General features: G+C 38.9%; 1 protein-coding gene across 1 annotated transcript; it reads right to left on the bottom strand.

Moving 5' to 3' along the window:
- LOC111184053 (olfactory receptor 5AN6-like) lies at window positions 1-26151 on the bottom strand. Its single transcript, XM_089914229.1, is given in 4 exon segments — window positions 1-550; window positions 553-675; window positions 678-1030; window positions 26075-26151. Coding segments are annotated over 4 exon segments (1017 nt in total). The 3' UTR covers window positions 1-86.
- Window positions 26152-26304: the final 153 nt, after the last annotated feature.

Raw genomic sequence — 26304 nt, 5'->3', positions numbered from 1 at the left:
AGCACCAGGAATGACGTTAAATGCATTTCTCTTACATAGTCTAGAAACTTCCAGTCAACAGGGTCACTAATCTACCAGACCCTTAATTAACTGTGACAATGGGAAAACATTCTCTTCTTACACCGCTTAAGGGTATCTTTGATTTCCTTGTTCCTTAGATTGTAAGTCAAAGGATTCAACATGGGGATCACCACCGTATAGAAGACTGATGCCATCTTGTCATAGCCCAGAGAATGATCAGTTCTGGGGTGCATACGGACAAAGAGTCCTGATCCAAAGGAAAACGTCACTGCTGCCAGGTGAGAAGCACAGGTGTTGAAAGCCTTGACCCTGCCTTCAACTGAGCTGATCTTCAGGATGGTGGCAGGGATATAACCATAAGATATCACGATGATTAAGATGGATACCACACCAAAAATCACTCTTATCACAAACTTTATCACTTGTAGGAAAAAGGTTTCAGAGCAGGAGAGGACTAATAATTGAGGCAGGTCACAGAAGTGATTGATACCATTTGGTCCACAGAAATTGAGCTGAAGTAAAGCACACAGCCAAAGAATCCAACTATATAGGCTCCAACCACCACCTGCACACAGAGGGTGGGGGACATGATATCTGTGCAGAGCAGAGGATTACAAACAGCAACACAGCGATCATAAGCCATCGCTGCCAGCATTCCGTCAGGCCCAGGCTAGCGAAAAAGAAGTATTGCATGGTGCATCCCATAAAGGAGATGAATTCAGGCTTCCGGAAGAAGTCTGAGAGCATTTTGGGTGTTGTAGAAGTAACGTAGCAGAAATCTAAGAAGGATAAAGATAAGCTGCTGAGGAAGAAGTACATGGGTGTATGTATGGAGGAGTCCATCCTAATCAGGATGACGAAACCCAGATTCCAGGCCACTGTCAAGAGGTAAGTCCCCAAGAACACTGAAAAGAGACCAATCTTGAGCTTGGGAGAATCTGAGAATCCCAAGAGGATAAATTTGGTGCCTCTTGTATTGTTCCTTCCTCCAGCCCTTGTCTTGAAGTCTCTTCAAACTGCAGAAGAAGTTTGGGTTAATGATTGTCTATTTTTAATATTATGAAGCATGCTTGTTTTGGATATAGTCTCATGTTTTTGGACAAAAATTATCCATAGTCAAGATAACTTTTTTAAACAATGTAAGAAATTATAATTATTTTTAAAAACATTGGGAATCCCGTTTCTCAGTTATACATGATAGTTTGTGGCAAATTTTTCTGCACACACACATGTGTGCAAATATAAACACACAGATGTTGCCAAACTGCTGTCTAAAAATTGGTACTAGTTTACACAAGTTCAAGATTTTATGACAATATACCTTAACATCCCATTCAACACTGCCCATAATTATTTAGCTTTACTCTTTGACAATCTTGCACATTAAAAAAAATACTTTTTCATTATTTTTATTTGTACTTACTTTATTGATTTATTTATATATATATATATTTTTACATCTTTATTGGAGTACAATTGCTTTGCAATGGTGTGTTAGTTTCTGCTTTATAACAAAGTGAATCAATTACACATATACATATGTTCCCATATCTCTTCCCTCTTGTGTCTCCCTCCCTCTTGTGTCTCCCTCCCTCCCACCCTCCCTATCCCACCCCTCTAGGTGGTCACAAACCACCTACCTGATCTCCCTGTGCTATGCGGCTGCTTCCCACTAGCTATCTATTTTACATTTGGTAGTGTATATATGTCCATGCCACTCTCTCTCTTTGTCACAGCTTACCCTTCCCCCTCCCCATATCCTCAAGTCCATTTTCTAGTAGGTCTGTGTCTTTATCCCTGTCTTACCCTTAGGTTCTTCATGACATTTTTTTCCCTTAAATTCCATATATATGTGTTAGCATACGGTATTTGTTTTCCTCTTTCTGACTTACTTCACTCTGTATGACAGACTCTTCCATCCACCTTATTACAAATAGCTCAATTTCGTTTCTTTTTATGGCTGAGTAATATTCCAGTGTATATATGTGCCACATCTTCTTTATCCATTCATCCGATGATGGACACTTAGGTTGTTTCCATCTCTGGGCTATTATAAATAGAGCTGCAATGAACATTTTGGTACATGTCTCGTTTTGAATTATGGTTTTCTCGGGGTATATGCCCAGTAGTGGGATTTGGGGGTCATATGGTAGTTTTATTTGTAGTTTTTTAAGGAACCTCCATACTGTTCTCCATAGTGGCTGTACCAATTCACATTCCCACCAACAGTGCAAGAGGGTTCCCTTTTCTCCACACCCTCTCCAGCCTTTATTGTTTCTAGATTTTTTGATGATGGCCAATCTGACCGGTGTGAGATGATATCTCATTGTAGTTTTGATTTGCATTTCTCTAATGATTAATGATGTTGAGCATTCTTTCATGTGTTTGTTGGCAGTCTCTATATCTTCTTTGGAGAAATGTCTATTTAAGTCTTCTGCCCATTTTTGGATTGGGTTCTTTGTTATTTTGTTATTGAGCTGCATGAGCTGCTTATAAATTTTGGAGATTAATCCTTTGTCAGTTGCTTCATTTGCAAATATTTTCTCCCATTCTGAGGGTTGTCTTTTGGTCTTCTTTATGGTTTCCTTTGCTGTGCAAAAGATTTGAAGTTTCATTAGGTCCCATTTGTTTATTTTTGTTTTTATTTCCATTTCTATAGGAGGTGGGTCAAAAAGGATCTTGCTGTGATTTATGTCATAGAGTGTTCTGCCTATATTTTCCTCTAAGAGTTTTATAGTGTCTGGCCTTACATTTAGGTCTTTAATCCATTTTGAGCTTATTTTTATGTATGATGTTAGGGAGTGATCTAATCTCAAACTTTTACATGTACCTGTCCAGTTTTCCCAGCACCACTTATTGAAGACGCTGTCCTTTCCCCACTGTACATTCCTGCCTTCTTTATCAAAGATAAGTTGACCACATGTGCGTGGGTTTATCTCTGGACTTTCTATCCAGTTCCACTGATCTATCCTTCTGTTTTTGTGCCAGTACCATACTGTCTTGATTACTGTAGCTTTGTAGTATAGTCTGAAGTCAGGGAGCCTGATTCCTCCAGCTCCGTTTTTTGTTCTCAAGATTGCTTTGGCTATTCGGGGTCTTTTGTGTTTCCATACAAACTGTGAAATTTTTTGTTCTAGTTCTGTGAAAAATGCCAGTGGTAGTTTGATAGGGATTGCATTGAATCTGTAGATTGCTTTAGGTAGTAGAGTCATTTTCACAATGTTGATTCTTCCAATCCAAGAACATGGTATGTCTCTCCATCTATTTGTATCATCTTTAATTTCTTTCATCAGTGTCTTATAATTTTCTTCCTACAGGCCTTTTGTCTCCTTAGGTAGGTTTATTCCTAGATATTTTATTCTTTTTGTTGCAATGGTAAATGGGAGTGTTTTCTTGATTTCACTTTCAGATTTTTCATCATTAGTGTATAGGAATGCCAGAGATTTCTGTGCATTAATTTTGTATCCTGCTACGTTACCAAATTCATTGATTAGCTCTAGTAGTTTTCTGGTAGCATCTTTAGGATTCTCTATATATACTATCATGTCATCTGCAAACAGTGACAGCTTTACTTCTTCTTTTCCGATTTGGATTCCTTTTATTTCCTTTTCTTCTCTGATTTCTGTGGCTAAAACTTCCAAAACTGTGTTGAATAAGAGTGGGCAACCTTGTCTTGTTCCCGATCTTAGTGGAAGTGCTTTCAGTTTTTCACCATTGAGGACGATGTTGGCTGTGGGTTTGTCATATATGGCCTTTATTATGTTGAGGAAAGTTCCCTCTATGCCTACTTTCTGGAGGGTTTTTGTCATAAATGGGTGTTGAATTTTGTCAAAAGCTTTCTCTGCATCTATTGAGATGATCATATGGTTTTTCTCCTTCATTTGGTTAATATGGTGTATCACATTGATTGATTTGCATATATTGAAGAATCTTTGCATCCCTGGAATAAACCCCACTTGATCATGGTGTATGATCCTTTTAATGTGCTGTTGGATTCTGTTTGCTAGTATTTTGTTGAGGATTTTTGCATCTATGTTAACCAGTGATATTGGCCTGTAGTTTTCTTTCTTTGTGATATTCTTGTCTGGTTTTGGTATCAGGGTGATGGTGGCCTCGTAGAATGAGTTTGGGAGTGTTCCTCCCTCTGCTATATTTTGGAAGAGTTTGAGAAGGATAGGTGTTAGCTCTTCTCTAAATGTTTGATAGAATTCACCTGTGAAGCCATCTGGTGCTGGGCTTTTGTTTGTTGGAAGATTTTTAATCACAGTTTCAATTTCAGTGCTTGTGATTGGTCTGTTCATATTTTCTATTTCTTCCTGATTCAGTCTTGGCAGGTTGTGCCTTTCTAAGAATTTGTCCATTTCTTCCAGGTTGTCCATTTTATTGGCATGGAGTTGCTTGTAGTAATCTCTCACGATCTTTTGTATTTCTGCAGTGTCAGTTGTTACTTCTCCTTTTTCATTTCTAATTCTATTGATTTGAATCTTCTCCCTTTTTTTCTTGATGAGTCTGGCTAGTGGTTTATCAATTTTGTTGTTCTTCTCAAAGAACAAGCTTTTAGTTTTATTGATCTTTGCTATTGTTTCCTCCATTTCTTTTTCATTTATTTCTGATCTGATCTTTATGATTTCTTTCCTTCTGCTAACTTTGGGGTTTTTTTGTTCTTCTCTCTCTAATTGCTTTAGGTGCAAGGTTAGGTTATTTATTCGAGATGTTTCCTGTTTCTTAAGGTAGGATTGTATTGCTATAAACTTCCCTTTTAGAACTGCTTTTGCTGCATTCCATAGGTTTTGGGTCGTCGTGTCTCCATTGTCATTTGCTTCTAGGTATTTTTTGATTTCCTCTTTGATTTCTTCAATGATCACTTCGTTATTAAGTAGTGTATTGTTTAGCCTCCAATGTGTTTGTATTTTTTACAGATCTTTTCCTGTAATTGATATCTAGTCTCATAGCGCTGTGGTCGGAAAAGATACTTGATACGATTTCAATTTTCTTAAATTTACCAAGGCTTGATTTGTGGCCCAAGGTATGATCTATCCTGGAGAATGTTCCATGAGCACTTGAGAAAAATGTGTATTCTGTTGTGTTTGGATGGAATGTCCTATAAATATCAATTAAGTCCATCTTGTTTAATGTATCATTTAAAGCTTGTGTTTCCTTATTTATTTTCATTTTGGATGATCTGTCCATTGGTGAAAGTGAGGTGTTAAAGTCCCCTACTATGAATGTGTTACTGTCGATTTCCCCTTCTATGGCTGTTAGTATTTGCCTTATGTATTGACGTGCTCCTATGTTGGGTGCATAAATGTTTACAATTGTTATATCTTCTTGGATCAATCCCTTGATCATTATGTAGTGTCCTTCTTTGGCTCTTCTAATAATCTTTATTTTAAAGTCTATTTTGTCTGATATGAGAATTGCTACTCCAGCTTTCTTTTGGTTTCCATTTGCATGGAATATCTTTTTCCATCCACTCACTTTCAGTCTGTATGTGTCTCTAGGGCTGAAGTGGGTCTCTTGTAGACAGCATATATATGGGTCTTGTTTTTGTATCCATTCAGCCAGTCTGTGTCTTTTGGTGGGAGCATTTAATCCATTTACATTTAAGGTAATTATTGATATGTATGTTCCTATTCCCATTTTCTTAATTGTTTTGGGTTTGTTATTATAGGTCTTTTCCTTCTCTTGTGTTTCTTGCTTAGAGAAGATCCTTTAGCATTTGTTGTAAAGCTGGTTTGGTGGTGCTGAACTCTCTCAGCTTTTGCTTGTCTGTAAAGGTTTTAATTTCTCCATCTAATCTGAATGAGATCCTTGCTGGGTAGAGTAATCTTGGTTGTAAGTTTTTCTCCTTCATCACTTTAAATATGTCCTGCCAGTCCCTTCTGGCTTGCAGAGTTTCTGCTGAAAGATCAGATGTTAACCTTATGGGGACTCCCTTGTTTGTTACTTGTTGTTTTTCCCTTGCTGCTTTTAATATGTTTTCTTTGTATTTAATTTTCGACAGTTTGATTAATATGTGTCTTGGCGTGTTTCTCCTTGGATTTATCCTGTATGGGACTCTCTGTGCTTCCTGGACTTGATTAACTATTTCCTTTCCCATATTAGGGAAGTTTTCAACTATAATCTCTTCAAATATTTTCTCAGTCCCTTTCTTTTCCTCTTCTTCTTCTGGGACCCCTATAATTCGAATGTTGGTGTGTTTAATGTTGTCCCAGAGGTCTCTGAGACTGTCCTCAGTTCTTTTCATTCTTTTTTCTTTATTGTGCTCTGCAGTAGTTATTTCCACTATTTTATCTTCCAGGTCACTTATCTGTTCTTCTGCCTCAGTTATTCTGCTATTGATCCCTTCTAGAGTATTTTTAATTTCATTTATTGTGTTGTTCATCATTGCTGGTTTCATCTTTAGTTCTTCTAGGTCCTTGTTAAATGTTTCTTGCATTTTCTCTATTCTATTTCCAAGATTTTATATCATCTTTACTATCATTACTCTGAATTCTTTTTCAGGTAGACTGCCTATTTTCTATTCATTTGTTAGGTCTGCTGGGTTTTTATCTTGCTCCTTCATCTGCGGTGTGTTTTTCTGTCTTCTCATTTTGCTTATCTTACTGTGTTTGGAGTCTCCTTTTTGCAGGCTGCCGGTTCATAGTTCCCGTTGTTTTTGGTGTCTGTCCCCAGTGGCTAAAGTTGGTTCAGTGGGTTGTGTAGGCTTCCTGGTGGAGGGGACTAGTGCCTGTGTTCTGGTGGATGAGGCTGGATCTTGTCTTTCTGGTGGGCAGGTCCACGTCTGGTGGTGTGTTTTGGGGTGTCTGTGGACTTATTATGATTTTAGGCAGTCTCTCTGCTAATGGGTGGGGTTGTGTTCCTGTTTTGCTAGTTGTTTGGCGTAGGTTGTCCAGCACTGTAGCTTGCTGGTCGTTGAGTGAAGCTGGGTGATAGTGTTGAGATGGAGATCTCCGGGAGATTTTCGCCGTTTGATATTACGTGGAGCTGGGAGGTCTCTTGGTGACCAGTGTCCTGAAGTTGGCTCTCCCACCTCAGAGGCACAGCACTGACTCCTGGCTGCAGCACCAAGAGCCTTTCATCCACACGGCTCAGAATAAAAGGGAGAAAAAAGTAGAAAGAAAGAAGATAAAAGAAAAGAAAATAAAGTAAGGTAAAATAAAATTAATAAAATAAAAAAATAATTATTAAGAAAAAAAAATTTTTTTAAATAAAAAGAACCAAAAAACGGACGGATAGAACCCTAGGACAAATGGTGAAAGCAAAGCTATACAGACAAAATCTCACACAGAAGCATACACATACACACTCACAAAAAGAGGAAAAGGGGAAAAAAATCATAAATCTTGCTCCCAAAGTCCACCTCCTCAATTTGGGAGGATTCGTTGTCTATTCAGGTATTCCACCGATGCAGGGTACATCAAGTTGACTGTGGAGATTTAATCCGCTGCTCCCGAGGCTTCTGGGAGAGGTTTCCTTTCTCTTCTTTGTTCGCACAGCTCTCGGGGTTCAGCTTTGGATTTGGCCCCGCCTCTGCGTGTAGGTCGCCGGAGGGCGTCTGTGCTTCGCTCAGACAGGACGGGGTTAAAGGAGCCGCTGATTCGGGGGCTCTGGCTCACTCAGGCCGGGCGGAGGGAGGGGCACGGAATGCGGAATGCGGGGCGGGCCTGCGGCGGCAGAGGCCGGCGTGACGTTGCAGCAGCCTGAGGCCCGCCGTGCGCTCTCCCGGGGAAGTTGTCCCTGGATCCCGGGACCCTGGCAGTGGCGGGCTGCACAGGCTCCCCGGCAGGGGGGTGTGGAGAGTGACCTGTGCTCGCACACAGGCTTCTTGGTGGCGGCAGCAGCAGCCTTAGCGTCTCGTGCCCGTCTCTGGGGTCCGCGCTTAGCCGCGGCTCGCGCCCGTCTCTGGGGTCCGCGCTGTTGGCCGTGGCTCGCGCCCTTCCCTGGAGCTCCCTTAAGCAGCGCTCTTAATCCCCTCTCCTCGCGCACCAGATAACAAAGAGGGAAGAAAAAGTCTCTTGCCTCTTTGCAGCTCCAGACTTTTTCCCGACTCCCTGTGTCTGATTCTTTACAGCAGAGTGAGTCTCAACTCTCCTATCTTGAATGAGTTTTTAGTTTTTGTTTTTTACTTTGAGATGGAACTCCATAGATGGATCATGTTCAGAAAGACCTTACAGAGATTTGGAATCGGGAATAAGAAACATAAATAGTTCTCTTCTCTCCCATGGATCCAACTGTTTGGTTTAAAGGCGTGAAAGAGAAGGAAAGGGAGAATGAGAGGGTAGAGGCAAGGGTAGAGACAAGGGTAGAGACAAGGGTAGAGACAAGGAGGAAAAAACAGGGAGAACTGGGCGAAGTGTGTAGGAAACTTTGAAAAGATAATAAACTGATCTCCCCAAAACACACACCGAGGAGTCCTTCCACCTTCCTTCACCCCACTTTGCTGTCTTATCTCTCAAAATGTACAAGAAGAGAAGTAATTTTTGTTTTGTAGCCAAGACACTAAGGTAGACTCAGCCATTGTCCTTTGATCCTCAAGGTCTGGTTTTTCTCTCCCCAGACACTACATGGGAAGGACATCTTAGAGGGGATAGAAGGGGCCAGCCTATTTTTAATATATTAGTTGTGATGTATTAGAAATAAGGTCTGCTCATGCTTCTAACATGTCTTTAATCTCTTGTTTTATTCCCATCCAACCCTCTTTTTAAATTTTGCGCTTAGCTGTATGTGACAGCTTAAAGAGAATATTTTTGAAATATTTTCAAAGTTTTACCTAATATATTCTTCCCCACATATCTAACCATTCCCTTCTTTCAAGCAGATAAGTTGTTATGTTTTTGAGCCTCAGAGAAGAGATGTGACAGCAAAAGGAGTTTGAAGCAGAGGTGATGAGGTCAAAACCATGCGTGAGTCTTCAGGATGGCTTATAGACACAGCCCAAGGGCAATAGCACAGCTATCAAATAAGTTTAGAGACACCAAGAATGGAGACACCCTAACCAAAAGATGGATAGAGTCTGGGTCGGCAGGCAGACACTTAAGAGAATATAATCATAGTGGTTCAGGTCCACTGGGCAGTGACGGCTTGGGTTCTACAGAGTCTCCTCAGCAACCATAGTCAAGGATGGGAGCAACAGTTCCCATTTAGCCAAGAGTAGCTATGAATAGTCATCGGACCTAACATGTCTTGATCATGGGGATAAATGGCATTCAGCAGCAGAATTCCATTTGTGATTTGACAGCCAGGAATCTGATGAGGCAATAGATATTTCAGGAGATGCTGCTATGGAGAGAGGTCAAGGACCTGAGCCCCCATTGTCCTGGCATCATTCAAGCCCTCTAGAACTTAGACACAAATGTGGGAAGAAGAGCAAAGGACCCTTGAATCAACCAATGTTTTTTCCCAGTAGAGAAGTAAGGGGAGCGCAAAGGAAAAATAATGTTATGGAAAAATTTTAAAAAATTATTTCTTGGGTCCCTAAGTTTGTGGATTGATTATCAAAACCTCATGAGTTCATTACAAATATTATTTTCCCCCATGTGCATTGTAATAGACCCCTGATTTACCTTAACGTATTTAACCATTTTCTTCATGTAGCATATAAATTGTTTCCAAATTTTCAATGAATGTTTCGAATATAGTTACTCTGAAACATTTCTAATGAGTGGGACAGGCAGCCTTCAAAATGGTCCCCAATGATCCTTGAACTTACGTAGACCCTTCCTATATATAACAGGGCTAACCCATGCAACCGGGAATATTGGTCTCTGTCATCGGTCGGCACCAACTTGTGAGCTATGTGAGAGATCTATTTGGAAGTGGATCCTCCAGCCTCGATCTAGCTTCAGAAGCCTACGCCTTGACCAACTACTGAATGCAACCTCATGAGAGACCCCGAGCCGGAACCACACAGCCAAGTTGCCCCTGGATTCCTGATCCACAGAAACTGTATGAGATAATAAATATCTCTTTTTGTTTCAAGGCACAAAGTTTTGTAACAATTTCTTGCACAGCAGTAAGTAATTAATATATTAAGAATAGCGTTGACTTTCGCAAAAAGAATCATATTTTTTTGATTCTTGGTATATATTACAAAATTATTTCCAGAATCAGGAATCTTTCATTTTTAATGACAGAAAAAAAAGAACTGATCAAAACAATCAAGTGGATCTATTAGCTCATAAAACTGAAGTAGTCATAATATGTTGGACTGTAGAAGTGGAAGTTGGTGAAGAATTTAACAAGAAATTAAATGCAGATCTTTCTTCGAGGGATATTACTGGGTACATATTTTGGACTCTTGAAATGACTAAAGCTTCATTTTTAAAATGCAGTTCATTTCATTGATATTAGAATCACAGATATATACTATGTTGTTTTCTTTTCTCCGTCTCCTGTATATTTGGCTTGCTGGTTATTTATGTACCATTCTGCTAGCCCTCTTAGTTTCTTTGAGCTTTCTGCCACCTGTTTGCTTAGTTTAAATACTCTACATCCAATTTAATGTGTCAGTTAGTAGATCAGTATCAATCTGTTTTATATAATTTCCGTTCAGGTTTTACTCTTTAATAGGAATTACCGGTGCGTTTCTCTCTTCATTTTAACTTCATTCATGTACCTTTTGGCAATTAAAAAATAACCTTTATAATTGATCTATTCAATAAAAGATGTGCAATTTGAAAGCTTAAAAAAAACAAGTAATGAGAGAAATTCTGATCCAGTGGCTCAAACTGTATCATAAACGTCCAGTCTCTTCGTTTTTGTTTCATTTGCCTTATGCAGAAATGTTGCATCCCGTGGTAACAAAATTGTGCAAGTTCTAGATCTCACAGAGTCACTTCACATCATCCAAAAGAAGAGAGCATCTCTTCTTGTAGCTTCCACAGAAGAGAAAAATATTTCTCTCTAAAAGGCCCAGCAAACATCTCCTTGCATCTTTCTGGCTTTGACTGGGCTATACCCCTCACTTCGACACTAAGCTAGTTGCAATGGCTATCAGATGTTTTCTTTTTTTTAGTTGAAGTATAGTTGATTTACAATATTGTGTTAGTTTTAGGTGTACAGCAAAGTGATTCAGTTATATATTTTTTCAGATCATTTTCCATTATAGGTTATTATAGATATTGAATATAGTTCCCTGTGTTATACAGTAAATCCTTGATGATTCTGTATTTTATGTATAGTAGTTTGTATCTGTTAATCCCATACTCCTAATTTATCCCTCTTCCCTTTCCCCCTTTGGTAACTATAAGTTTGTTTTCTGCATCTGTGAGTCTATTTTGTTTTGTATATACATTCATTTGCATTATTTTTAGATTCCACATATAAGTGATATCATATAATGTTTGTCTTTCTCTGTCTGACTTACTTCACTTAGTATGATATTCTCTAGGTCCACGGATGTTGCTGCAAATGACAATATTTCATTGTTTTTTTATGACTGAGTAATAACCCATCTTCTCAAACCAATCTTCTGTCGATGGGCACTTGGGTTGCTTCCATGTCTTGGCTATTGTAAATTGTGCTGCTATGAACATTAGGGTGCATGTATCTTTTTCAATTAGAGTTTCTGTGTGTTTTCCAGATATATGGCCAGTAGTGGGATTGCTGGATCATATGGTAGCTCTATTTTTAGTTTTTTAAAGAACCTCCATAGTGGCTGTATCAATTTACATTCCCACCAACAGTGTAGGAGGGTTCCTTTTTCTCTACATCCTCTCCAGCATTTATTATTTGTAGACTTTTTGATGATAACCATTCTGACGGGTGTGAGATGATACCTCATTGTGGTTTCGATTTGCATTTCAGATATTTTCTAATTGTCTTCAGCCCGTCGGGGTTCAACCCTGAAACCCAGAGTTGGAACCAATCCCACTCAAGCAATGATGGCTGAGGACAGAAAAGGTTATTTTCCCCTTCAAACTAACAAACACTTTCCCCTTCACAGTGAGTTACACCTAATTGTAATTGTTAAACAAAATTAAATCAAATGAATAAAGAAGGCTAGAGTTTTCCTCAAAGGTGTTTAACTGGCCGAAGCAGGAAAATCTCACATATGACCTTCTGTTGAAAAACTACCAGGGATAGCACGTATGATGAAAAACAATTCCAGAACCTTCAGAGATCTGGAAGCCACAGACACCAAAAGTGTGAAACAGAGAAGGAATACTTGCTTTGCCTTTGGGTAAAAAGAGGAACTGCAAGGAAAAAAAAAAAAGTGTCATCCAGACAGATAGCACTGATGGTAACAGCAAATTATAAATAGTGTATGTCACAGGATACATGAAATAAGTAAGGGAAAGATTGGACTGGTAGGAGTGCTGAGAGGCAGGACTTCCCAGAACCCACCTCTTCTTGATTAGGCTCAAGGACACCTCCCAGCTGCTTCTCAACCCCAGAGAGGTTGTATTCTAGACTGGGGATCAAGTTGAAGGGTGAAACGATCCCTGCTATGCTGCTTCCTTAGCTTATAGTTGTTAGAAAATGGACTATGGGTTTTATTGTGTGTCTGATATAAGGATCTCCTCCCTCTGGTCCACATGGATCAATTTTGCTCCTTAAGGATTCCGTAAGATGAAAACAACCCAGCCTTCCTTTGCATAAAAAAGAGGTTTTATTAGAATAAAGAATATACCATACAATATCAACGTGATACTTTACACATGCCAGTTTTCCTACTTACGTTGATATATAAGTCCAATCAGACATCGTGATTCTATTTCAGAAGAACTTGGAGAGAGATGAAACCTCTGTTCTTCCGTGAGGTCTCCCTGGATCCCAGATGCCTGTTTATTTCTAGAGTGTGGTCCCACCAAACTGTGTGGTTTTTCTGTCTTCCAACCAGATGGTGCCAGCCATCTAGTCTGGGAACACTGATGGGAGATGCTGCCACACCCAGTTTATAACAGTTCCAAGCCATGACTGCAAGAGCCCGCCATGGCTATTTCTTTACTTGTAGGAATGAAGGGAATCTCGTCCCTGGCCAGATCCATATGTGGTATTGCACATAGGAGATTTGGGCCATCATTAGAAAGGGATAGGGAAGCATGAAGAGTGAGGTTGGAATAAAACCAGCAAATGTCAAAAATAAACAGTTGGGGGCTTCCCTGGTGGCGCAGTGGTTGAGAGTCCGCCTGCCGATGCGGGGGGCATGGGCTCGTGCCCCGGTCCGGGAAGATACCGCATGCCGCGGAGCGGCTGGGTCCGTGAGCCATAGCTGCTGAGCCTGCGCGTCCGGAGCCTGTGCTCCGCAACGGGAGAGACCACAGCGGTGAGAGGCCCGCGTACCGCAAAAAAAAAACAAAAATAAACAAAAATAAACAGTTGGTTTTTCTTCCCCAGTTATTTAGGAGATGTTACAGACAAGGAGATGCATCAAAAATTCAGAGAAAGTAGACTTGAGACAGGCTGGGGCCTGGGACCCTTTGCTGCAGTGCTGCAACACTTGCATGGGGACACACCCCTCCTTGGGCAACAAAATACAAATAAACTGTATGGGACTAAAAATAACTGCATGCATGCACAGTTAGGGCAAATTCTGGACAAAACATACAAAGAGACAAAAAACCCAACTGCCACTTTTGAAGAGCCCAGAGCAAAAGCAGGGTACTGTGCATGCCCCCTGCACACAACACTCCACCTAAGGGATGGGCAAACCACCTAAGCGACCCCCCCCAGCCCAACCCCTGGACACACCCCTACACTCACCCATATAAGGAACAAGCTCACCCCCCCCCCCGCCCCGCTCAGGGAGCTGGCAAGCAAGGGAATCTCTTGCTTGTTCTCACTCCCCTCTGTGCTGCAGCAGGGGCCCCAACAAAGCCTTGCCTGAATTTCTTGTCTGGCCTCTGATCAATTTCTATTAATTAAGGAGGCCAAGAACCCTGGTCGATAATAGTGGTAGATCAAGATGACGGGAGAATTCTGGGATACGTGTTTTATCTCCTTGCAGGCAAGACCTCAGACTCTCCCTACTCCGTTGTAGGTCAGGGAAATCCAGATCAGTTTTCTGGACACAGGGAAGTGAAATGCAAATGTTTCCTTATTCGTGTAGATCAGCGCAAAACAAGCAAACTCTAGGTTTGCCGAGGTATAAGGTCAGAAACATGAGACTAGTAATCTTTAGAAAAAAGTTGAAAATCTCATCAGAGCTCATTGAATGCATCAGCTACTAATTTGTGAATGAGTGTGTGTATGGGGGAGGGGGGTAATCATATATACCTACCGAAGAATTAGGGAAATGTAGAAGGTAGATATGGACACCACTCAGGTTTCTGGAAATGCTAAAAAACAAGCCACAAAACAAGATCACAATAGATAATTAAAATGTGTAAACCAGGCATTCTAGAGGCAAAATATTTCTTAGATCAAAAGAAGGAAAAGCTGTCAATTAGTCAATCTGTAAATAATATATTGATTAAAAGGGAAGATGGTCACTTAGAAGACAGAAAAATGTATGCTTGGGGAGAAAAATTGGTAGCTCCCTGGCCCAGGGCCTCAGCCTATCTGGATGCGGTAGCCGGGCACATCAGACGTTGATATACGTTATCCACTTTGCTTTGATTCCTGTCTCTACAAACAGACTTTCAACTGTAATTTGCCTTTCCACGTGGTTTCTTCAACTAGAGGGAAAATTGTGCCACTGGCACAAGTACAAACTTGGGGGCTTTGTTCTTCACTGAAAACTAAAAATGGCATACTGGCTTATGCAGCCAGCTATTCTGAGCGTGGTTAACTTCAGGCCATCTGGAAAAGATTTTCAGACGTTGCAAAATGAGCACCACACCCTGAGTTGTGGTAATGTTACTAAAGTGAATTTATCTCCAGCTAGCTAGCCGCCCCCTGGAGACAGATGTACCTCGTCCTGTTTCAAATAGCTATAAAATATCTGATTCTTTTAGTGACAAAAATATTCTGTTTGATGTATATCTGATCTGTGTATATGCTCCATAATGAATAAACTTCTTTGCAAAGTTTTATTTAACACTTGGCTTACTGTAAACCCCAGATCATTTTTGCTTTATTCGTCTTGTGCCAATCCCCATCTTAAGCACTAGATTTAATTATTATTAATGAATGAGCATTACTTTCTCCTGGGTAGTTGGGTAAACTGCAAAAAAGCCTATCTTCTCGGGCTTCCCTGGTGGCGCTGTGGTTGGGAGTCCGCCTGCCGATGCAGGGGACACGGGATCGTGCCCCGGTCCGCGAGGATCCCACGTGCCGCGGAGCGGCTGGGCCCGTGAGCCATGGCCTCTGAGCCTGCGCGTCCGGAGCCTGTGCTCCGCAACGGGAGAGGCCACAGCAGTGAGAGGCCCGCTTACCGAGGAAAAAATAAAAAAAGAACCCAAACAGCATGGTTACAACTGAGATAACTATTAACAAACCATTATGTTCAGAGATGCCTACTAGTTTAGCCCCACTATGGAATGTTGCTACCACCTGGTAGAAGTATGCCTAAATTGTAGGGTGAGTTGTTTTTTTGTTTTGTTTTGCTTTTGTTTTTGTTTTGCGGTACGCGGGCCTCTCACTGTTGTGGCCTCTCCCGTTGCGGAGCACAGGCTCCGGACGCGCAGGCTCAGCGGCCATGGCTCACGGGCCCAGCCGCTCCGCGGCACGTGGGATCCTCCCGGACCGGGGCACGATCCCGTGTCCCCTGCATTGGCAGGCGGACTCCCAACCACAGCGCCACCAGGGAAGCCCGTAGGGTGAGTTTTAAGAGGTGACTGGGGGACTAAAATCCACATGAGAACCCAGCATTGCAGTAGTAATTGACCTTCCTCAAAAACATTATATGCTCATCATGCTCTAAGCACTCTACCATGAGCTCCTCAAGTACCTGAGCTTGATACTTCCATGCAGTTTAATTCGGGAAAGAAACCAGACCAGGGAGACGGGGAATTTACTGAGTATATTGTAAGTGTTGAATAACATTAATAAACAAATATATTCTCAGAAGGATAATGTAATTGAGAACAGGTAAGTTACACATTCACAGTACCATTTTAAGCAAATCATACTGTTTAATTCTTAAAAAGAGGCATCAAGACATAATGAAAGAACAGTCTCAAAGCATGAGCAACATAGTTTCAAAAAAAAAAAGTGATAATGTTATCACATGGCATAGGATTGAATCCTGCCTATTTTCATCTGTGTGGTCTTGTGACCCTCAACTGATCTCACATAAGCCCTTCATTCATCTGTGAGATGCACCTAAATATGTCAACATTGTATATTTGTGGGAGGATCATATGATCTACAACCCATATGAAAACCATTATGTAAGAACTATTCAAATAGGACAGATTATCATTTTGATTTTTAAATTCCCATTTGTCTCTGAAGAAATACCTCCAACTGTAATATTCTGATACCAGTTTATTAGAAATGCATGGTAATGTATATTATTATTGTTCCCAGCTAACGATATGTTTTCATTAAATACAAGCTAACTACATGTTTTAATTAAAATGCCAACTAATTTGGACATAGTTTTAAAAAGACTTTCATTTTCAGAAAATCTTGGCATAGTGATTTTTGATAAACAATTACCTTTGCTATCACTGTCAATTTTCTATTATTATGAGATTAATATTATTAGGGACACTACTTATGAATAATGTGAACATTATACTTCTGGAAAACATTAGAGTATATTAGACTCTTTGGAATTACTAGATAAGACTTAAACTCAGAATGAGCGATTAGGAAATTATGTGTTGATTAACACATAAAATGAAAATTCCTTAACCATTGATATAATGAAAATTGCAGCAAAAATTTTAAATAACAACCTGTTGATTGGAATGAAATTCAGGTTTACACACAAAAATCTGATGAGCCTGTTCAAAACTATTACAATCAACTTCAGATTATTTTTAAAGAAAATTCTGGTCTTCCTTCAGATGTTAATTCCACTTGGGTAGCTTTAACTCTATGTTTATTTATGGGCTGAACTGGGACCTTTCTCTTCCAGTAAAAAGGACCAGGATGGAATGAGAAACTATGTCCACCCTAGATTTAGTTAATCTGGCAAACCAGCTCTCTCATACACTAGATGAGTCACCTAAGAGAAAGACCACCATAATTTTTAACCTTCAACTCTAGTAAATGAAGCCAAACCCTCCTAGTTTCTGTTATTGCAAAGAGCCAGGACATTGGAAAAAAAATTGTTATAAATCTAAGTACTTTCATCTCTCTAACAAATCTTTCCAGCATCCTCCCAATTCTCCATGATGAGGCTCCAAGGAACTACAGGGGCTCTTCCCAACCCTCCCTCTTAATTGGCTTGGAGAAACATTTCTCCAGATTGGAGATGACTCTCTTCCAGTCCTAAATGACACCAGAGCCACATTCTTGGTGCTCAACCCTGCTATTATAAAACAGCCCCTCCCTTGGAGTCCTAAAACAGTTCAAATAGTAGGGATCTCTAATGAACCTCAAGAGGTTCCTGTCTCTGAACCTATCCCCTATTTTTTAAGCCCTTTGAGAGATACACACCCTCTTTTCCTTAGTTCCTCCACCCCACCCATTTATTAGCCTGAGAGTTCTTAGAGAAGTATCATGCTTGAATTTCTTTCTCCCAAAAGGGGGAAATAATCCTAGAATTTGACAGTAGTCATCAAACTAACCAACCAGGTAAATTAAATGACACTTTGACATCTTTTATTTGTTCCATCTGTGACAGTACTAGAGCTGATTCTGGAAACACTGATCATTTGTCCTTATCGAATTTACTACCATTCTCCTTATGGGCAAAATCTCCAACTGATGTTGGCAAAATTCACAGTGCATCTCCCAATCAAGATTCAAATAGATCCTTCAAAACGTCTTCTCAGAATTAATCAATACCCTATAAGTCAAGAAGTCCTTCAAGGCATAAAGCCCATAATAGAAGATTACAAGGTTCAAGGCCTCATTATCTCTTGCTCTAGCCCCTGTAACAACCTCATTTTACCAGTGAGAAAACCTAAGGGCCAAGGGTGGAGGTTTGTCCAGGATCTTCAAGCAATAAACAACCTTCAAGCAATAAACAAAGTTGTTATCTCTCAACACCCTGTTTTTCCTACCTTCATACTTACTAACAGCCATTCCCACCGGAAGTAAATTCTTTACTGTAATTGATCTATGCAGTGCATTCTTTAGTATTCCAGTTGATGAAGCTAGAAACACACATAACAGAAGACAAGGTAAGGACTTTGCTCATATGTTGCTTATATAATAATTGCTTCAGATGAAGTTTTCACTGAAGGCAAACTTTGGAAAACCAAGCAACTTCTGCACTTGATCATTATGTTAGTAATGACGACTACTATGACTACTAGATGGCCTGTTTGTTTTTGACTCCACTAGAGAGCTTACAGCAAAAACCGATACGCTTGGGGTTTTAAACCCTCAGCTCACTTCCCAGACAACTGGAGTGCCTCTATTTTATGCATATATATACATATATATAGCCAGCTATATATATAAAGCTAGCAATACAGGCTATTTTAATTCTTTTTTTCAGTTATATATATATTCATATTCTTTCCCATTATAGATTATTACAAGATATTGAATATAGTTCCCTGTACTATACAGTAAATCCTTGTTGCTTATCTATTTTATGTACAGTAGTTTGTATCTGTTTATCACATACTCCTAATTTGCCCCTCCCTCCTCCCTTTCCCCTTTGGTAAACATAAGTTTGTTTTCTATATCTGTGAGTCTGTTTCTGCTTTGTATATAGATTCATTTGTATTATTCACGTGTATTATTTTTTAGATTCCACATATAAGTGATACGTTTGTCTTTCTCTGTCTGACTGACTTCACTTAGTATGATATTCTCTAGGTCCATCCATGTTGCTGCAAATGGCAATATTTCATTCTTTTTTATGGTTGATTAATATTCCAGCGTGTGTGTGTGTGTGTGTGTGTGTGTGTGACATCTTCTTAAACCAATCATCTGGCGATGGGCTCTTAGGTTGCTTCCATGTCTCGGTTATTATAACTAATGCCGCTATGAACATTGGGGTGCGTGTTATCTTTTCAAGTTAGAGTTTTTGTCTTTTCCAGCTATATGCTGGGGAGTGGGATTGCTGGATCATATGGTAACCCTATTTTTAGTTTTTTAAGGAACCTTCATTCTCCATAGTGGCTGCACCAATTTACATTCCCACCAACAGTGTAGGTGGGTTCCATTTTCCCCACACCCTCTCTAACTAAAATAAATATTTTAGTTATTGTAGATTCAGGGTTGATAAGGCTCAAACGCAGGACCAAGTTTAACTGTGCGGGTTGCAGAGCCTCTTAAGTTAATGTAATGACATGTTTGAAAAAGAACAAGACCCTGAGATTCGGACCAGGGACTTATTAGTAGGCTCAAATGAAGCTGATAATCTTGAACTCGCGAATTACCCTGAGCTTCCCTAGCCATGAGGCAATCCCTCTTAACCTGTCTGAACAGACTAGCCATTCCTTGCTCAGTGGCATTTCTTAACCTCATGTGAAGCAGTTGCCTTGCAAGAGGATGCCTATTTATGGCAAGACCCACCGAACCAGGCTTTATTGCTGGTTCAATATCAATCAGCATGCTCCAGGAGAACAAGTGCAAACTATAACCTTTTAGAAGAGAAGTTATTCCTCCCAAGCTTGAAAGATATTGTCGATTTATTTGGGGAAAATCCTGGGGGAATACAGGAATACCACGGAGATATTGTGGGTTTGATTCCAGACCACTGCAATAAAGTGGAAATCACAGTAAAGGGAGTCTCAAGAATTTTTTGGTTTCCCAGTGCACATAAAATTTATGTTTACACTATTCTGTAGTGTATAAGTGTTCAATAGCATTATGTCTAAAAAAGGATTAATTTCCAAAATTTACAAGCAGCTCATGCAGCTCAATAACAAAAAAACAAACAATGCAATTCAAAAATCGGTGGAAGATCTAAGCAGACATTTCTCCAAAGAAGACATACAGATTGCCAACAAAAACATGAAAGGATGTTCAACATCACTAATCATTAGAGAAATGCAAATCAAAACTACAATGAGGTATCACCTCACACCAGTCAGAATGGCAGTAACCAAAAAATCTACAAATAATAAATGCTGGAGAGAGTGTGGAGCAAAGGGAACCCTCTTGCACTGTTGGTGGGAATGTGAATTGATACAGCCACTATGGAGAACAGTATGGAGGTTCCTTAAAAAACTAAAAATAGAACTACCGTATGACCCAACAGTCCCACTACTGGGCATATACCAGTATATGAGAAAACCATAATTCAAAAAGAGTCATGTACCACAATGTTCATTGCAGCTTTATTTACAATAGCCAGGACATGGAAGCAACCTAAGTGCCCATCAGCAGATGAATGGATAAAGAAGATGTGGCACATATATACAATGGAATATTACTCAGCCATAAAAAGAAACAAAATTGAGTTATTTGTAGTGAGGTTGATGGACATAGAGTCTGTCATACAGAGTGAAGTAAGTCAGAAAGAGAAAAACAAATACCATATGCTAACACATATATATGGAACCTAAAAAAAAAAGGTTCTGACGAACCTAAGGGCAGGACAGGAATAAATATGCAGACGTAGAGAAGTGACTTGAGGACATGGGGAGGGGAAAGTGTAAGCTGGGACGAAGTGAGAGAGTGGCATGTACATATATACACTACCAAATGTAAGGTAGATAGCTAGTGGGAAACAGCCGCATAACACAGGGAGATCAGCTTGGTGCTTTGCAACCACCTAGAGGGGTGGGATAGGGAGGGTAGGAGGGAGACGCAAGAGGGAGGAGATATTGGGATATATGTATATGTATAACTGATTCACTTTGTTATAAAGCAGAAACTAACACACCATTGTAAAGTAATTATACTCCAATAAAGTTGTTAAAAAAAATACTAGGCCTAAATAACTTTGCAGGTGATTTCCAATAAATATTCAAGGAGCCAGTAATTTCCAAATTTTATACATTTTAGAATGCTCCTTAACTCATTCTATAAGAATTAGCGTAACCCTATTGACAAACTAGATAATAGCACCTAATAGATCTAATAATATCACATATCTAATATAGGTGTACATACCAATCACATCTTTAGAGATAGATGTAAAATTCTTATAAAACATTAGGAAGTTACATAGCAGTGTATTACATAGCAACAAGACCAAGTAGAATTTATTCCAGAAATTCAAAGAGAAATATTAATATAATTCACTGCAATTACAGATTAAAAGAAGAAACAAGGCAATTATCTCAGTGATGCAGAAAATATTCACTATAATTCAACCTACATCCCTAGGAAACAAAACACCTAAGAAGCCAGGAACTGAGGAAAAAAGTGTACCACCTCAATAAATAATATCAAGAAGAACTATATAGCAAACATTATACTTAATGATTAAACATTAAAACAATTTTAATACTGTTCATAAATAGACAATAATGCCCACTATCACCACTAATATTAATTATTAAACTTGAATTCACTTACAATTCAAAAACATTACAAAAATGAGAAAGTATATAAAGGTGGGAAAACTGGAGGAAAAAAAGTCATTATTCTCAGATATTGAGAAGATATACCCAAAATGCTATAAGGAATTCACTGAAACATTATTGAAAATAGTAAAAGAATTCAACTTGGTGGTAACATATAAAATCAAAGTACATGCATCATTTTTTTCTATACACCACCAATATTCATGGAGAAAGTATAATAAGTGCTATTTTAGGCAAAATGAAAGACCACATATCATGAAGCAAAGTCCTGATTTAAACATGCACATGCATTGCTTCTTGCAAATATACACTTCAGTGCATATCAGAACTCACAAGAAGGGAAGGGAAAGCCTCAAGACCAAAAATAAACATAAAGCAGAAAACCAGAGAATTGAATACTCCTCCATCAGTGGAAGGGTAAACTGGATAAAAATCATCCCACAGCAAAGATCACAATGAAATGGTTTGCCTCAACCTGAGCTTTGAGTGGAAAAAAAATCATCTCTTCTGAGAATTCAAAACCCTGACAGGAGTCTTGGGTTCAAGTTTGCATTGCCTACATGAAATGGGAAACTCCAAAGGGAAAAATTAACTAAGATTAATTCAGGGTTAATAATGACTTATGATGCCTGGAAGAAGCAAATATTTGCCTTCTCTGAAGGAATGCACAGTGAACGTGAGCCTTCCAAGATTTCCACATAAGTAGCTGAACATAAATTCATAATTCAAAATTAAAAATTCATGAAGAAACTAGCCATTATTAGCAAGAATCAAAAGAAACAACCAAAGCATAACAGACTCTCAAAGACCTGAACACTGGAGTAATCATATACAGAATGTAATGTGAATAAGAAGCTAAAAAAATTAAAGGAGTTTTTGTTTGTTTGTTTATTTTTCGGCTGTGTCGGATCTTTGTTGCAGTGAGTGGGCTTCTCTCTAGTTGCTACATGTGGGCTTCTCTCTAGTTGTGGCATGCGGGCTCCAGGGCACGTGGGCTCTGTAGTTTGTGGCATGTGGGCTCTCCTGTTGAGGCGCACAAGCTCAGTAGTTGCTTAGTTGCCCCACGGCATGTGGGATCTTAGTTCCCCGACCAGAGATCGAACCCACGCCCTCTGCATTGGCAGGTGGATTCTTCTCCACTGGACCACCAGGGAAGTCCCTTAAAAGAGTGTTTTAAATGAGCAAGAAAAAAAGGTAATAAAAGAAAAAAAGTAGATTTGTAAAAAGAATGAAATAGAACTTCTAGAAATGAAAGCTATAACCAACAGAATAACTCCCTGAAATTGGTCCCATATATGCACAGAAGGATGGTTAGGAGACTTAGAAAAGAAAATGAACAAATCTAATAAGTAATATATCTGCATGAGTTCCAGAATGAAAAAATAATATGAATGAGGAAGGGTCACTATTTTATGGGTTATAACTGGGAAATTTCTATAATTGATGAAAAATACAAATTCCCAAATTCATAATATATCATCCTAGAATACATAAGAAGTAGTCCACATATAGTCACATTGTGGCAAAACTGTAAATCACCAAAGTCAAAAAGTACATCATTTCTATACACTAACAACAAACTATCAGAAAGGTAAATTAAGAAAACAATCCCATCTACACTTGCATCAAGAGAATAAAATACCTAGGAATAAATTTAACCAAAGAGGTGAAAGATCTGTTCACTGAAAACCATACAAGACTGATGAAAGAAATTCAAGAAAATACAAATAAATGGGAAGATATTCCATGCTCATGGTTTGGAAGAATTCTTATTACAAAATTTCCATTCTATCCAAAGATAGCTACAGATTCTATGCAATCCCCATCAAAATTCCAAAGGCAATTTTCACAGAAATAGAAAAGCAATCCTTAAAATTGTGTGGTACCACAAAAGACCCTCCATAGCCAAAGTGAACTTGAGAAAGAACAAAGCTAGAGGCATCACACTTATCATTTGAAACTATACTACAAACCTGTAGTAATCAAAGCTACATAGCAGTAGCATAAAAACAGACATATAGACCAATGGAACAGAACGGAGAGCCCAGAAATAAATCCATACAACTACAATCAATTAATTTATGATTAACTGATTAATTAATTAATTGGAGAAAAGCCAAGAATATACAATGGAGAAAGGATAGTCTCTTCAGTAAATATTTTTGTGAAAACTGGATAACCACATGCATAATAATGAAATTGGACCCCTATCTTATACCACTCACAAAAATTCATTTGAATGGATTAAATATTTAAACATAAGACATGAAACCATAAAACTGCTAGAAGAAAAACTGGGGGAAACCTCCTTGGCATTGGTCTTGGCAATGATTTTTTGGATCTGACACCAAAAACACAAGCAACAAAGCAAAAATTAATAAATGGAACTACATCAAACTGAAAAGCTTCTGCACAGCAAAAGACATAATCAACAAATGAAAGGACAACCTACACAATGAGAGAAGATATTTGTAAATCATATATCAGATAAGGGGTTAATATCCAAAATGTATAAAGAACTCATAAAACTCAATAGAAGGAAAAAAATCCAATTTTAAAAAGGGCAGAGGAACTGAATAGGTATTTTTCCAAACAAGACATACAAATGGTCAATAGATACATGAAAAGGTGCTCAACATCACTAAACGTCAGAGAAATGCCAATCAAAATCACAATGAGATATCTTTCAACACCTATTAGAATGACTATAATCAAAAGGACAAGAGATAACAAGTGTCAACAAGGATGTGTAGAAGAGGAAATCCTTGTACACTGTTGGTGGAAATATAAACTGATACAGCCACTATGAAAAACAATATAGAGTTTCCTCAAATTAAAAACAGAACTACAAATGATCCAGCAATTCCACCTCTGGGTATACATCCAAAGGAAACAAAATCAGGATGTAGAAGAGGTATCAGAACTCCCATGGTCCTTGTAGCATTACTCACAATATCCAAGAAATGGAAACAACCTAAGTGTCTATCAGTGGATGAATGGATAAATATGTGGATAAATATGTATATATTATCAGCCATAAAAAAGAAGGAAATCCTGCCACTTGCAACAACATGGATGGACCTTGTGAAATAAGTCCTAATGAAATAAGTCAGACAGAGAAAGATACATACTGTATGATCTCATTTATATGTGGAATCTAAAAATCTGAATTTATAGAAACAGAGTTGGTCGCCAGGTGCTGGGGGTGAAAGAAATGGGAGATGTTGGTCAAAGGGTATAAACTCCCAGTTATAATATAAATAAAAGTTTGAGGGGTCTAACATCCAAAGCGGTGATTATAGTTCACAATACTGTATTATAGACTTGAAAGTTGCTAAGAGATTACATCTTTTATTTTTAGTATAACTCCAATTTTGTTTCAAAAACATGGATGCAGAAAAGAAACTGGCATGCCAAGATATTTATTTATGAGTGGTTACATAATTTTTATTTTCTTCTTTGTGTTTTGATTTGGGATTCTGTCACATGCAACCCAAGAATCCTCATTAACATGGGGCTCAGTGAATATTTATTGAACGGATTAAAAAACATCAGAAAGTTCACTGGTAGGAACCTTAAGAAATCTGAACTCCGTTCACTTTGTTTCTATTTTTCACATCAGGAGGTTCAATGTGACACCTACTATGGCATCTACTGGCTCTTCATATTGACCTTTGCAGCTTTAAAAAGGAATTTTATGGGGGCTTCCCTGGTGGCTCAGTGGTTGAGCGTCTGCCTGCCGATGCAGGGGACGCGGGTTCGTGCCCTGGTCTGGGAAGATCCCACATGCCGTGGAGCGGCTGGGCACGTGAGCCAAAAAAAAAAAAAAAAAAGGAATTTTATGTATGTTCACAGTCGTGAAGCATAAGAAGTAAGACATGCCCTCTAAGTTTGTTTAGATATTGATTTTAGTATGTTTCAAAAGTAATACATGTTCACTCTAGAATACGGAAGAGAGTATATCTTAAGTGATCTCACCTCAAAAAAGAATTAGTATATATGTGAGATAATGGAGTTTTTAGTTAACACTACTAGGATAACCATTTTTGCAGTATATAAATGTATCAGATCACAACATTGTCTATACCTTAAACATACACAACATATATGTCGATTATATCTCAATAAAGGTGGAAAAAATACCCATCTCAAACACCCTAACCCAGGCAGTTTTTATTTTTGTAGACTAGTTTAACATACTAAAACAAAATCTAAAAGCAGGTAAATCCAAACCCATCATCATTCTAGAAACAAAGTACCTTCCATATGAGATGAAACCATTTAATAATTGAATTAATCTTAAATAACAACAGTAATTGTGTGGACAGCGTTACTAATGTACTTATCTAGCTGTATGGAACTTTAGAGATTCCATGTGAGTAGAGGGTTGGAAAACAAGAAAATCGTGAGTTCCCCAAACACCATCTAAGTCATATTTCCCTACCTGAGGGAACACATGAGACTATAAGCAACCTGTGTATAATCAGAAACTGGACTAATAGTAAAGGATTTGGGGGCCAGTTCTCTTCTAGTTTTTTGGCAATATAATTAAAACTCACTTGTCTGTGGTGTCCTCTGAGTCTTGCACGCCAACAAAAGTGGACCCTTTTGTTAGCACAGGAACAGCAATTGGCATGTCTTAACAAAGTTCTGATTGAGCTATCGATAAAGGTATAGGTTTCATCTATTGCCTCTAAATAATTTGAAGGCCAACCAAATTATGTTCGTGTGTGTGTGTGTGTGTGTGTGTGTGTGTGTGTGTGTATCTTGGTGACTTTTTAATAACTCC

This window comes from Delphinapterus leucas, chromosome 7 (assembly GCF_059928025.1).
Source record: "Delphinapterus leucas isolate spDelLeu-1000000601 "Yukka" chromosome 7, BTC_Dleu_Yukka2, whole genome shotgun sequence".
NCBI lineage: Eukaryota > Metazoa > Chordata > Mammalia > Artiodactyla > Monodontidae > Delphinapterus > Delphinapterus leucas.
Note: the sequence above shows the minus strand (reverse complement) of the source record. Positions and strands in the feature narration are given on the sequence as shown.